This window comes from Phodopus roborovskii, unplaced genomic scaffold (assembly GCF_943737965.1).
Source record: "Phodopus roborovskii unplaced genomic scaffold, PHOROB, whole genome shotgun sequence".
Lineage (NCBI taxonomy): Eukaryota > Metazoa > Chordata > Mammalia > Rodentia > Cricetidae > Phodopus > Phodopus roborovskii.
Window position 1 is genome coordinate 1129121 of NW_026126515.1, and position 14678 is coordinate 1143798.

Here is a 14678-nt window from a genome sequence, read left to right on the forward strand (position 1 = left end):
ACAAGGCTTGAGAAGACAGAAGAGAGTTTTTGGATCACCTGCCCGGGTCTTTCTAGTCCGACGACCTCGACGGAGACTAGAGTGCCTTGTGGCAATGGGCCGGTATCTTCGGGAAGGTTGTTCTTCTGAAATAGCAAGCACAGACACAATGACTAGTTTTGATTTGATCTCTTTCGGAAACAGCCAGGGGTAATCCTCAATAAGCTCTAAGATGCCATATTCCCTGGATTAGGGTGTGGCTCCCACATGCCTGCCCTTGCCCATGTTGCTGGAATCTTTCTCCTTTCCTACTTCCTAGATCTTCTAGTTCTGTCCTCCACTCACCTGAGCCCTGGTTGCTTGTTACCACCTTGTATCGCCACTGGGCCTCAGAGAGAACCTTCGAGAACCGGTGTACGCGGCTCTGCAGTCCATCTCTGCCGGTTGAACAGCTCTGGCCTTCTAGCAGCTTTGCCTCTTCTGGGGTGCTGTGGCTGCTGATCTCATCGAGCTGCTCCTGAACAAGGCTGAGGATTGCTCCTATCGCAAACTCATCAGCCAGGAATCCACTCAGGCCACTAGTAAAGTGCTTTAGGTCCAAGTAGCTGTGCTTGTGAGGTCCAGGAGAGCTGTCTTTTGGCCCTGCCTTCGGACAGCTTGGCATTGTGTGATGAGCAAGGCTCCTGGGTCCCAGGGAACCCCGCTCTGACTTCCTCTCGGGTGGGGCTATGTGCTGAGGACTCTCTGATGGAGACCTCAAACCCAAGGATCCTCTCCCCTCAACGTCCTCATCCTCAGCATAGTCCTCTGGGAGGTGAGGCTCCGGGTGGAGATCGGCAGAGGTGATGAGGAGCAAAGAGAAGATGTTTTCCAGAATTTCCAGGCACAGAGAGTCGGGGATACTGCGTAAATACTGTCGACATCGGGTCAGGTATATTGGGAAGAGAAGTGAAGCACCTAGGGAGCATGAATACGAGAAGAGGCCGGAGGAAGGGAAGAGAGAGCAAACATTAAAAAGCACAGTCCACTGCACACTCCCTGCGTTTCTGCTCTTAAATTATGACATTATTCCTTACCGCCGACAAATACTTCATGTTTCAGTTCTAGGAATTAAGGAGACATAGATTCCTTAGCCTTCAATTCTATTTTAACCTCCTGTTACTATCACAACAATCTTAGTCTGCCTATGTCACTAAAACATTTGATACTCGATAAGGGTGTGGCAGCACAATTCTGATCCCAGCATTCAGGAGGCTGAGGCAGGAAGACTGCCACAAATTCCAGGCCAGGCTGAGCTACAGAATAAAACTCTGCCATAAAAAACAAGGGGCTGCAGAGATGATTTAGTGATTCAGAGCACTGGTTATGCTTGCAGAAGACCTGGGTTTTATTCCCAGCACCTACACGATGGCTCATAACCTCTGTAACTCCAGGTTTAAGGAGATCTGATGTGTCCTGGCCTCTCTGTGGGAAGCAGGCATGTGCATGGACATACAAAACACCCACATGTATTTTTTAAAAAAGTCCAAAGAATGAATTTAGAGGAAGAGAAGGAGGAGGAGGAAGAGGCAGGGCTAAGCAAGGTATTTCAGGCCTGGGATCCCAGCGCTGGGGAGGCTTAAGAGTTTGAGGCCAACCAGGCCACATCAATTTTCACTTGGACTACACAGTACAACTTGGAAAAGGAAAAAAATCCTAAGCATGTTCCATTTGGAGTACTGTTTCTTAAAACTAAGCTTCAATTTATATTTCACATACATAAATGCACACATATATAAGGACATAAACTGCACATGTAAGTTTAAACCAGAGTTGATGTGAAATGTTATTCTTTCTATTATTTTAAAAGATCTATTTATTTATGTATTTTATGTATATGGGTGTTTTATCAGCAGGTATATCTGAACATCAGAAGAGGCATCAGATTCTATGGGACTATAGTTACAAATGATTATAAATTGCCAAGTGGTTTTTATACACTGCTGAGTATTGAACTCAGGACCTCTGGAAAAGCAGCTAGCCCCCCCCTCCACCCATCACCCCCCATTTTTCAGGACAGGGTTTCTCTGTGTAGCTCTGGCTGTTCTGAAACTCACTCTGTAGACCAGGCTGGCCTCTAACTCAGAGATCAGCATGTCTCTGCCTCCTGAGTGCCGGGATCAAAGGCATGTGCCACTACTGCTGGGTGGCAGTCAGTGCTCTTAACCACAGAGCCATCACTTCCAGCCCCTGAAATGCTATTCTTACTATGGTGTCTAGCTACAAAAAGGAAAACATTTGGCAAATACTACTCTAGATCATCAGATTAAGATCCATTAAGATGTAAGCAGGTTCCTTTGATGCAGAGACTGATAAATGGATAAAATTAATCCTGAGTGATTTCAAATCAAGGGCACTCCATCCTGGAAGGAAATGGTAACCACACAAAGCAGTCCCTGAGGAAGGTGTCTGTATACACCACAGACTGGGGAGCTCTGTACCTGTAGAGGGGAGGGAGTCATTGCCTGGCTCCACCATGGCCAGGTCCTCGGAGGAGGCGGCGGCGGCGATGTCTCTACAGTCCTGGCACTGAGAGTGTTGATGTAAGTTCACACAGAGGGCATAGACGGCATACTTCATAGCACAGAAGCCCTGGTAGAGGGTCAGGTTCTGACACTGGCTCAGGTGCTCAGGGACTGAGGCATCATGGGTATCTGAAGCGGTGAAAAAGGTAGAATTTCAGAGTTAACCTTTTCAGGCATGAGTAGCATGCATGGCTGAAGCAGAGGGTTGACCTGTAGTTCTTACCCTCCTGTGTGTCTGACCTGCAAGTTCTGAAGGTAGTGAAGGCCTTTACCCTAGTCAATACCAGCTTTGTCCTCTTTGCTTTTCTTTTCTCTACCAGTCTTGGCCTCCATTGTGTGGGCTCTAACTTATACTCTGTACGGTTTGTACCCCAGTCACAGTCCGATCACTGCCCCTTTTAGGGTTAAGCTCCAAGTACATCTCAGTGGTTTCAGAGGACAAATGTCAAATATATCCTTGGAAGTCTTTTATACTTTGAGGTGTGAATCAGAATTCTAGTTCTTTTAGGAAATATGCTGAACAAGTTGCCCATTTTTCTGGAGGCAGGGTGGGGGAGAACAAGGGGGGAAAAGGAATGTGGAAAGATGGGTTTGTGTGTGAGGAGTATGAATGGCATCTCCCATCATTTGTGGTAGGTTTTCTTGAAAAGCAAATCAAAGCAACATCTCCCTACTGGAAACATCTGCTCTCACCTGAGAAAGTTCTGAACCTTGTGACACAATGTGACTATACTAGGGCCAACTCACCACGTGCTCGCTGGAGGTCCTTAGCTGGCACCTTCTGAAAGAGCTTGAGGACTTCTTCCTCCCTGAGGGCTGGAAGGTTTGTAAGGTGATGGAGAGAGTAGAGCACTGAGTGGCTGTCTCCGCCATGTAAGTGACACAGGAGCTCTCTCTTTGGTATGAGGCTGCTGAAAGGGAAAGTTGGAAGGATGGGCAGGGAGGGAGTTTATATTATTGCCCTACAGAGAGAGACAACAACGTTTCTTGTTCTTCTTCTCTGGCCTGAAAACTCTTGCGGTTTCACTTTGTCAAACTATATTTTACTAGGTCTAGGATAAGAGGTAACATTTATCCACCTTAAGGAATTATAGCCATCAAGTTAGCTTCTTGTCTGGAAAAGACCTAGGAAAGGCCTTTCTGATCAGTGGAGTCTGAGAAGGGTCTGAAGATGGAAGTTCCTAAATTCTGTAGTCTCTGTAGCTTTCAAATAAGCTTCTTTGGTTTATTCAAAGAGCCCCTTCCTACTCACTCCTCCAATTACTTTCTGAAGCACTGGCTAACTGAACAAAGAACAAAATGGATTTAGGCTAAGGCAGGTCTCACTACCTAACCTTGGCTAGGCTGGAACTTGCTATAGAGATCAGGATGGCTGTGGATTCACAGAGATCTGCCTGCCTCTACCTCCTAGGGGCTGAGATAAAAGTGTGAGCCACCATGCATGGCCCTTGTTGTCCCACACTGAAAGCAAAAATCAGGTCTATAGCTAGTTTGCCAGAATGTTGTGAGGGGCTTAGAATAATGTCTGGCCCATATACCTAGGGATCGTGAGCTGTTGTTTTTTTAGACTCCAAATTATCCTTTGGCTGTGACATGATGGTAACAACTGGAAGCTAATCATTACTTACATTTCCTCCAACCCTTGGTTAACAGATGAACCAGTTATTCGTGTCTGGACAACATTATTGAAATTATCTTCTGAAATGGACTAGGATTGAATGTGCCCCAGGTATGGTAGGAAGGGGGAATGAGTTGACAGGGACATACCTGCTCTGCTGTATACACCACTCCAAGACTTCTAAGTGAGCCCACAATCCATCACAGGCGTCCCTGAGAAGCTCATCGTGGCCTTGGTCCTATGTCGATAAGGAAGAAATGCTGACTCAGGCATCAGACACAGTGGCTGACTGTGAGGCCCTGAACTCTTCCAGGCCCAAAGCCCCACGGCATTCACTTCTGGAGCACTATGAGGTGCTGAATTAGTTACCTGGGCCCTGTAGAGGGTTTGGAGTAATTGTTTAGCTGATTCAAGGCTCTGGCAGTGTGTCCATCCCAGGAGCACAAGCAGGTGACTGAGAGGCCTGAACTCTCTATCAAGCAGGAATCCAAGGCTTGGGAAGTCTTCCTCTTTCAAGAGGGTTAGCGCTGTTACCTGTAAGCCAAAGGTCACCTGGTTACCTGAACTGGAAAGAATGAGTTCCAGGTCCATTAGGGTAGTCGTTCACATAAAAATAAATGTTTACAAAAGCACTAAGCATTTTGAGGAGAGGGCTGACTTCTGTTGTAACCCCAATCGTTTGGTAAAGTACATAGCCTCAAGCAGGGATTCACAAATATCTTTAGAAGTAAATGAGCTTCAGTTGCAGTTCGGAAGGCAAGAGTTAGAGTAATTAAAATTCCCTGCCAGGTAGGCCTTGTCTTGCTGCCTACATCCTTTGCTTGTGGATTTTGCTACCCTCCAGTAGCTGACACATAGCCAACATCTTATTTCCTACCAAAGGTTCAATGGAAAGTGACTACAGATCAATTATGACTGGAACTGGTTCTCAGAGGCCCTTCTCTTAGGGACTTTAGGATGATAACCAGAAGATGACTTGTCACTGGTTAGATTGCAAGAGCTGATACATGAATGCGAGAGAAACAAAGAAAACCAAATAGCTTGGGGAGACTTCTGGGGCCTTCTATGATGGACAGTAATTAAGCTTGACTTACCAGGATCTGCTCCAGGAAGTGTTTGTTGTTGCTCAGGCAGTAGAAAAAGGCCATTTTCCAAGTGTGGGCTGGGTCAGGAGTGGAGAATAGGGCCAGCATTGCCCTCTCAGGATCCAGATGATCTGGGGAGACCAAACATCACACCAGGAGGGTTACTAGGAAATAAAGAGCTCCTTTTTCTCATGCTACAGTCCACACTGAAGACCAACTAATATGAAACTAGGTGCTTATATTTATTTGCTTAAAATCTATTATCATTTTTTATATTGTGTGTGCAAGTGCACATTATGGAGGTTAGATGATAAGGTCTAGTTCAAGAGTAGACTCTTGTAAAAGTTAAACTCAGTTGTTTACACTTTATCTTAAAGACGCGCCATTTTTCTCAGCTTCTGCAAAGCTCTTTGCTGTTTGTTAGTTTTTTAAGCTCTGATTTAAACAAACAAACACAACAACAGAACATGCTATGTGGTTTTGCTTAGTTTCTCACGTCTTGGGCAACAAGTAAGTAAAATTTCAGTCCAGAACTTCAGAGGGCACATTGGAATTACCAAAGTACAGGAGAAACAGCAAAAGAAACATACCTTTTCCTGAAAGTGTGGCCTTTGGTGGCCTTTCTGCCACCTTCTCTGCATAGGTTTGGCCATAGAGGGACAATAGGTTCCTCCCAGCCTTGTGTAACAGGCAACCAAGTAGCTGTTCCTCCTGCAAGGGACTGTCCTCAGTCCTGCAGGTCTCCAATATTTCCTCACATAGGACATGCCATTCACTCTCTGGTAGCTCTACAGTGCAACATAGAGCCTGAAGGGCTCCACAGACAGCATCGGCCACCCCGGGGGCCTGAGAGGCAGGGTCCCGAAGGGTCTGCAATGCCTTGCGAATGAGGTCCAGCAGTATCTTCTGTAGATGACTGTGACAGAGGCTGGTGCTCTGATGATCCTCAAGCAGGAGCTCCAACAGGGCCTGGGCTAGCTGGGGGGCTTGCTTCAGAAGATTCCAGAGCACGGAGACAGCGTTAGGGCTGAGCTGAGGGGTCCCGCTCTCCCACCTTGGGCTTCTGTCAGGTATACTGCCTACTGGGCTTTGTGCTAAGGTTTCAAACAGCTCCTAGGCAGAGAATAAAGACAGGGATTGAGGTGGCCACCAAGATGGCTATATGCCTTGTATGCCGTGAAGGCTCAGCAACGGTAATGAACATTTGTAGAGGTGTTTGTATCGCCAGCCACTGTTCAAGGCTCTTTTTGGAAGAGCCAAATCAACCATTATGATAATCCCCACAGGAAGTTACTGTAGCTATTCCCATCTTACTGATGAGACTGTTGTTAAGTGATTAACTCAGTTACCCAAGTCCCATCCCACTCTCCTCATATCAGTGATCTTAACTAAGGCTATACATTTACAAACCAGGTAGGTATAAGGCATTGTGTATACCTAAAAGTAATTCAGTTTGTTCTTTGAAAGAACATTACATATCAGCTTTTAACTATTCATCCTGAAATTTGTCCATGTCTATTTTTTATCCTCCTATATCCTGCTCTGGTGTTTGAATGTGAACCTTAAAAGTTCACATGTCAGTAGCTAGGTATGTGGCACATACCTAGAATCCCAGCACTCGGGAGGCTGAGACTTTGTGGCTAGCCTGGGATATATGATAAGTTATCAAACAACAGCAAAGTAGTTCATGTGTTGGAAATTTCATATGTTAATATTTGGAGACTGAGCCTTCAGGAGAGAGTTTAGATTAGATGGAATTTATTCTCAAGGCCAATCCTGATGATAATAGCAGCTTTGAGAAGAGAGACCCCTGAGTTAGCACACCTGTCCCCTCTCACTTTGTGATGCTCTCTGCCATGTTATAGTGCAGTAAGAAGGTTCTTCCAGATGCTGAGCAGATGCTAGTGCTACATTCTTTTTTTCCTAGTGTCCAAACCATGAACTAAACAAATCTCTGTTTTATAAATTACCCAGCCTGTGGTATTTAGTTATAACAACAGACATCACAGGCACTTGCTTGATGTTTTTAATTTACACACCTTCAAACAATTAAATGAGTACCATATGGTTTATTAAAAGTATGTCTCCTGTGTATTAGCTCAACTAGGTATTGAGTCTGCTTCCTCAATTAGACAGTCAAAAGCATGATTCTCTATAGTCTGCTTGTATAGGTGGACTGAAGGAGAAAGGAGCATGAGGATGTGCATTGTTTCCCACATCTGCACATGTTGTTCAGAGATGGCTCTTTATTAATTGCTAGTCCATGAGCCCTTTAATTAATACAAGTCAGTTCTCACATAAGTCCTACCACAAATGTACCATAACTGGTAGCACTGTCCTAAGAAAACAAATAATGATCTGGGGTTTAGATCAAGACAGGCTGCTTGTCTAGAATGTGCAAAACCCTGGACTTGATGCTAACAAAAAATAAAATAAATAAATGAGGTACCGAGTCTTAAGCACCTAAGTTATCTGTATCTACAGAAAATGCTAGCAATCCATAGATGACGTAGATATAGTTACTTATATCTACAGATATATAAAAATCTATATATCTATATAAATCTATACATTATCTATCTATCAATTGCTAAATTTTTTTCTAGGAGTTGGTGGCAGTAGACACAGGTTTTCACTATGTAGCTCAGGCTGGCTTTAAATTCTTGATTATTGGCCTATGCAATTATGCTTACCTAGACAGAGAGAATATTTAGTTGGAATCTGCCCCTAGAAGATTATTGTAATGATTAGGTATAAAATATTATTGTGTCTGTTATAGAAGACAAGTTCTTCATATATTAGTTCCTTCCCTCCCTCAAATTTTCTATTATCTACTGATCAAAAATTCAAAAACCTTAAATTAAAACCAAGTAATGAGTTCCTTCTAGGTGTAATGCAAAGAACAATTGATTGCCTGTAACAATCAGTATGGCTGGGTAATCTGCTTCCAGAATTCTAAAATCAGGTAAGTCATACTCACTGTAAACTCCCTTTGGAGGGGCATGCCCATTGCTTTCTCTGAAAACAAAGGACAGCCAACAGCTTAGAGACCTGTCTCCTCACAGTCCTGAAAGTTGAACATGTTGAGTGACTGAAGACAGCCCTCAGTCTCTTTTACCTGGAGGATGCTCTCTGGAATGTCATCTTGGAGGTCTTCTGACAAAAAAAGGAACTCAAGTTTTCTCCGGAAAACAGCAGAAAGTAATTTCTAGAGGAATAATAAGCAATTATAGAGGTCAGGCATATGCTTTGCTTAACAAATACAATTTCTCTTTAGTTACTCTTAATTAATTTCTGCCATTTCTCTAAGATAAATTACATTTACCATTACCTCCCATACATTTTAAAAAATGATTTATTTTTATTTTTATGTATATGGGTGAATTATGCATGCCTGTGCATCATGTGTAATTCTGGTGCCAAAAGAGGCCAGAAAAGGACAGTAGATCCCTTTACACTGGAGTTACAGGTGGTTGTGAACTGCAATGTGAATGCTGGCAATTGAACCTGGGTCCTCTGGAAGAGCAGCCAGTGCTCTTAATCTCCAAGCCTCCTTTAGATAAGCTTTGGAAATGAAGTTGGCTAAATTTGAACATTGAACATTCTTTAAATTAATAGACAGGGGTTTGGAAAGATGATTCAGGTGTAAAAGTGGTTGCCTCACAAGCATGTGGACCTGAGTTCAGATCTCTAACACCCACACCAAAAAAAAAAAAAAAAAAAAAAAAAAAAAGTCTGGGTGTGGTGGTATATACCATTAATCCTAGCACCTGCCTTTAGTTCTAGCACTTGGAAGGCAGAATTTGAGACCAGCCTGGTCTACATAGTGAGTTCCAGGTAGGGCAGAGCTACATAGTGAGACCCTGTCTCAGAACAAAACAAAACTAAACAAAATAATAAAAAACCTGGCCTGGAGAAATGGCTCAGTTGTTAAGGTGTGCAGACATACACACAAGCAAAACACCTACATAGATTAAAAACAAACATAACAAAAACATGATAAAAATCCAAACAACAACAATAAATATCTAGGGTTGAATTCATATAATCCTACACAAGAGGATCCTGGGAGATTTCTGGCCTGCCATCTTAGCAAAACTCATGAGTGTCAAGTTTATTGAGAGACTTTGTCTCAAAAACAAAAGAAAAAATAAACCAAAAAAAAAAAAAAAAAAAAAAAAAAAAAAAACAAGGAAAGAGGCAGGAGTGTTGATTTTCAACCCCCTCACATATTCACACAAATATGTGTACATGCACATGAACACACACACACACACACACACACACACACACGATAATGCCTTCACTGAATAACTTCAGTCTGTTCATTTCAAGTGACCTTTCTTTTTTCCCTTGGCTGTTTTGAGACATAGTCTTGCTATATAGCCCAGGCTGGTCTTATATCTGAGACCTCTTGCCGCTGTGTCCCCCTTCTGGAATGAAGCTGACACCATGCCTGACTCTCTTTTTTTTTTTTGAAAAATCACTCAAGTTTTTCATCAAGATTTTTTGTTGCTGTGTGTAAGACAGTTACAGGAAAGCTTTAGAGGTCATGCCCTCATAAGCCTCTTTTAATCCAACCATGCTTTTGATATTCACTATTCTTTGTATACCAGTTGTTGAAAAAACAAAACAAAACAAAACAAAAGGGGAGAGATCTGATGTTTATTTAGCATGCAAACCTGGCACAGGTGCTAGATTTCATTTCCAAATGCAAGAAACCTGAGTTATGAAGCTATGTGTTTGTTTGTTTGTTTGTTTTTCCACACAGGGTTTCTCTGTGAAACAGTCCTGACTATCCTGGAAATCTCTTTGTAGATAGATCAGGCTAGCCTTGAACTCACAGAGATCTACTTGCTTCTGCCTCCTGAGTGCTGTGATTATTTTTTAAAAAAGTGATACATTTTCAATGTAGAAAAATCAAAATATACAAATATGTAAACTATAATTAGCCTATAATATATAAAACATAAAACTCTCCAACAGAGAAGTATTACTGACACTGAAAACTCATTTACCATATAATTTTGAACAGCAGCAAGTGTACTGCATATGGATATGCTTCCATTTATTAACCAGGCCTGTGTACTACGGGCATGAGGGTTATTATTTCTAGTTTTCTTCTAGAAGCTTATCAGCAAACGTCTCAGCAGCTAAACCTTTATACACATGCTTACACATGTAGTCCTAAACCACTGCAAGATAAAGACAAAGAAGATAAAAGTGAATGAAGGAAAGAGAAGCCGCTTCACTGCTTCGCCGAATAATTAAAAGGCAGCTCTTGGCAGGCGGTGGGAGCATACAAAAGTAAACAGCTTCAGAGCATGAAGCCACAACTGGCTCTGCAGTGCTTCCAAGTGCACCGGGAGGCCTGGTTCTTATAAAACAGTTTATAGTTCTCCAAACAATGCAACTCTTCCTCTAATCGTTTAAAGAAGCGAGTCACCAGGGCTTTAAGCACTACATAATGTCTGATATTGGCCAAAACAAGAACAATTTCCTGTCTAGCCGAAGGAGCCAGGGAAGTGAAGTCCACCACCTGATGCTGTTGAGCAACCCTCCACGGAATGAGCAGCTGATGAGGTCACAAGTAAGCAAGAAGACCTCTTTCCCACAAGGGGAAAGGTCAGTTAGTACAACAGGCTTCATGTTTGTAGTAGGGAGATCCTAACTCAGTAACAAAACCCCTCTTTCCCCTCCCTTCCAAGATGCGAGAAAATCTTTCTTTTCTACTTTATCACATTTTTTGTTGTCTCTGTTTCTTTTTAGTACTGACTCATTTATCTTAGATTTCATTATTTTACAATTTCCCTTCTCTTACTTGTTCTCTCCGTTAGTCTTTCTGTAATTCCTCTTTGCTAAAAGTCTGTCTAAAAGATACATTTAGGTTGGGCATTGGTGGTGCACACCTTTGACCCCAGCATTAGGGAGGCTCAGGCAGGTGGATCTCTGTGAGCTTGAGGCCAATCTGGTCTACATAGTCTGTTCTAGGACAGGCAGGGCTACAGGAGAAATCCTGTCTTGAAAATCAATAACAACAAAAAAGATACATTTAATTCAGGAATTTTTAATACAGTTATGAGAGGGACAAATGTCTAAAGAATGGAACTAAAAAAAAATTAATTCTGATGAGTGAAAGCAATAAAAACAAGGAAATAATATGGACATTTGAAATTGAATTTCGTACTTTGAAGTCCATGTAGACTAAATATGATGCTGAAGTGGGAAATGGGCAGGGGTTGGGGTGTGTCAGATCTTGGTTTCTCATCTCTAGCATTGCTGGAATCATTTCTCTTGAGTCAAAAGTTCCATATATATATATTTTCTTTTTTTAATCAGAGTCTCATTATGTTGCCCAGGCCAGCACTGAACTCTTGGATTCAAGTGATTTTCTTGTATCAGCTTCTTGAGTAGCTGGGATTACAGGTTTGTACCACTATACCCTACCTGTCTTGGCATAGCTACTGAACTCTACAACGTTCTCTTCAAGAGAAAGACTTTTAGAGCTATTTAACAAAACAGTATACTCTTAATGATATTATATGCTAACATACCAGGGTAAATCAGTAAGCAAATCAACACCAAGAATGACCACAACCAACCATGAAATAAAGGAAGTAACAGACAGTAGGAAAATCTCCTAACTCCTTCTAAGTTCTTCTCAGTCCTGGCCTCACAAAAAAAAAAAAAATTTAAATGTAAACTCACGTACTTTTTCTTGGGTCATCCATTTTTCCAGTACAAGAAGCCAGAGCCAGGCTAATCTTTGAGGGTTGATATCAGACCCACATCTGAAAAAGAAAAGATTCAGTAAAAAAGGAGTTTCAACCGACCCTTTCCCTTTTGTAATTTGAGATTTGTATTTCAGTTTTCAGTTCAGTCCATATTAAATCTGAACAGGCAAGTCCTGATGAGAAATTCTCAATTGCAAATAACAGTTCAACAAAACAACTACATAACTTCCAGCTTCCACTCATGCCTAATACCACCTTATCTAATTGTATTTTATCTTCCCAGCTGGAGTGTTGTTAGGATGGAACTCCAGGGCTTAGGCGATCTTCCTCTGTTTCAGTCTCCAGACTGGAGCTACCGATATAGCCCCACCATACCTGGCTTAGTCTTATTTTTAGAAATACTTGTACAGAGCAAGTCACAGTCCATTTGAAATATGTGTGCATATCCATCCATACATGCACATATATATTACATGCAAACACACTCTCTGTCACTCACTGTTTTGAGGGAGGGTCTCATACTGTAGAGTTCAGGATGTTTTTGAACTTAGAGCAATCCTCCTGCCTCAGTTGTGATGCATGAGTTAAACTACCATCCTCAGCCTCTAAGTGTACTTTTGAATACCAAAAATGAACCAAATACAAAAGAATAAAGGGAGTTCATTGACACTAATTTTTAACTATATAGTTATTCATAAGCCTTACTTTGGAGTCAGTAGTTTGGGCAGTAACAGCCTAGGTCCCAAATTTAAGGGGAAAAAAAATAACAGAAGAGTGATTTGCTTCTCTGGTCCTTATGTGCTGATACAAATATGTCCACAGGCTTATAATAGAACAGTTAAAGAGAAAGAACAAAATACATTTGGCCCCTATAACACTAGTCCTGAACTTAAAAGATCTATGATGGAGAACTGTGGTTACCAAGAAATAAGAAGTATAAGCATACAGTATAATAGCAAGAAGTAAGAGAATTCATGTGTAGCGATACAGTACTTAAGTCTTTATTACAGTGGGGTTACATCAACCCTTGTGTGGGTAAAACTGCCTAGAACTACCAGTAAAAAGCAAATATAGATTTAAAATGGTGAAAATCAAGAACTTCAGTTAATGTACTAAGGTAAACTTCCTGGTTTTGATGCTTTACTACAGCTGGATGAGATGTCACAAGTAGGGGAGGTGGAAAAAGGGGTACCCTGAACTTTATTTTTCAACTTTTTGTGGGTCTATGATTACTTTAAAATACAAAGTTTTAAGTTAATGTACTTTCAGTCCTTTGTTAAAGCAACAACACCATCAGTCTTATAAGCAAGATGAGAGAGTAGGTTTGTCATTTGGTGACAAAATTTTCTTCTATAGATAATAAACAAGGGACGATTTCAGGAAACTTTTGGTAGCCAGGCTTAAACTCAGCCCCAGAGGGCAATCCAAGGCCAGTGGAGTACATTAAATGTAAAATATATCACACAGATAAAATATCAGAACATTGACATGTGCTCTACACTTCTGCTACTTTGTTTTTCAAGACAGGGTTTGTTTGTGTAGCTTTGGAGTCTGTCCTGGAACTTGCTCTGCAGACTCACAGAGATCCACTCTTTTCTGCCTCCCAAGTGCTAGGATTACAGGTGTGCCCCTCCACCGCCAGGATTCTGCTAACTTTTAAAGAAAGTAGTTGATTAGGGGTATAAAGACCAGAGACCAAATACTGAACCACCTGTCTTCCTCTCGCAGGTCCTGCCTGGTAAGAAGGGAGATCACTTACCTTAGCAGAATGGGACACTGCACCAGCGCGTGTAGTATCTCTTCCACCTTTTTTGGGATATCCCCTTGTCCCTTGTGTAGCTGAGGTACACATGCCTGTGCCAGCTCCCAGTCGCCTCTCCGCAGGCACTCACAGAAAAAATCAAAAAGCTGCTCCTCGGTAGCGGTTTCCTCTTTTCCAAATGGGTAACTCATTTTCCCAGCACAGAGTGCAGGGAGATAGAAAGGGAGTCGTTAAGCGGAATGCATTCTCAGTTTTCTCATTCGAGGGGTACCTCCTAGAAATAACACACCAGCTGAGAAACGAAACTGTTTAGATAAAGCACCTGCTACTAGCCGAAAGGAAAAGGCAGAACTTACTTTTCTAATTACTGTTTTGGATTTAACTTGATCTATTACTATCTCCTTTTGAGAACCGCCTCTTTCTCTAAGGGGTGGATCCCATCTCCTAATGCACACCCTATATATAATAATCTTAATATTTGTGTTAGCCTGGGGCGCAGACACGTAAATTTACTTCCGCATTCGCTCCTGAACATTTTGTCAGTCGGATTACAAATCTCTAGGTGGGTGCCTTGGTGAGAATAAGAACTCCTTTGGGTTCAGCCTTGTGTTAAGGCAGAGGATTAAAAGATCAGGAGATCATCAATCTGGGACCTAACGGGAGAGCCGGGAGGCTGGGGGAGAGGGATGCTCCCCCTAGCGGGGTCGTGGACAGCACCCTAGCCGACTTTCCTGCGACTTACACTCACCTGCTCCGGGAGTCAAATGCATTTTAGCTTCCAGGGCAGCCATGTTTGAGCCCAGTCAGGTGACAGATCCCATTGCGAAGAGTGGTGGAAGGGGGTGGGATGACGAATGAGAGAGCCACTCCTATTGGCTCAGAAGAAGGAAGATGCAAATCAAGTACCAGATTTATTTTAGTCACGTGACAGCACCG

At 42.3% G+C, this 14678-nt stretch overlaps 1 protein-coding gene across 2 annotated transcripts in view; it reads right to left on the reverse strand.

Moving 5' to 3' along the window:
- Positions 1-14613, reverse strand: part of Zfyve26 (zinc finger FYVE-type containing 26) — a 61736-nt gene extending 47123 nt beyond the window's left edge. The window contains exons 1-12 of one of the 2 annotated variants that reach the window (XM_051196214.1): positions 14491-14613; positions 13740-14016; positions 11959-12037; positions 8365-8454; positions 5837-6359; positions 5256-5377; positions 4531-4695; positions 4311-4399; positions 3291-3451; positions 2460-2672; positions 325-936; positions 39-125 (exon numbers count right to left, since the gene is read on the reverse strand). In XM_051196214.1, the coding sequence (XP_051052171.1) occupies positions 39-125; positions 325-936; positions 2460-2672; positions 3291-3451; positions 4311-4399; positions 4531-4695; positions 5256-5377; positions 5837-6359; positions 8365-8454; positions 11959-12037; positions 13740-13933 (2335 nt within the window). In that variant the 5' untranslated portion in view covers positions 13934-14016; positions 14491-14613. Of the gene's footprint in view, positions 1-38; positions 126-324; positions 937-2459; positions 2673-3290; positions 3455-4310; positions 4400-4530; positions 4696-5255; positions 5378-5836; positions 6360-8364; positions 8455-11958; positions 12038-13739; positions 14017-14490 lie in introns of both variants that reach the window. The other variant, XM_051196213.1, reaches the window with a different exon arrangement.
- Positions 14614-14678: the final 65 nt, after the last annotated feature.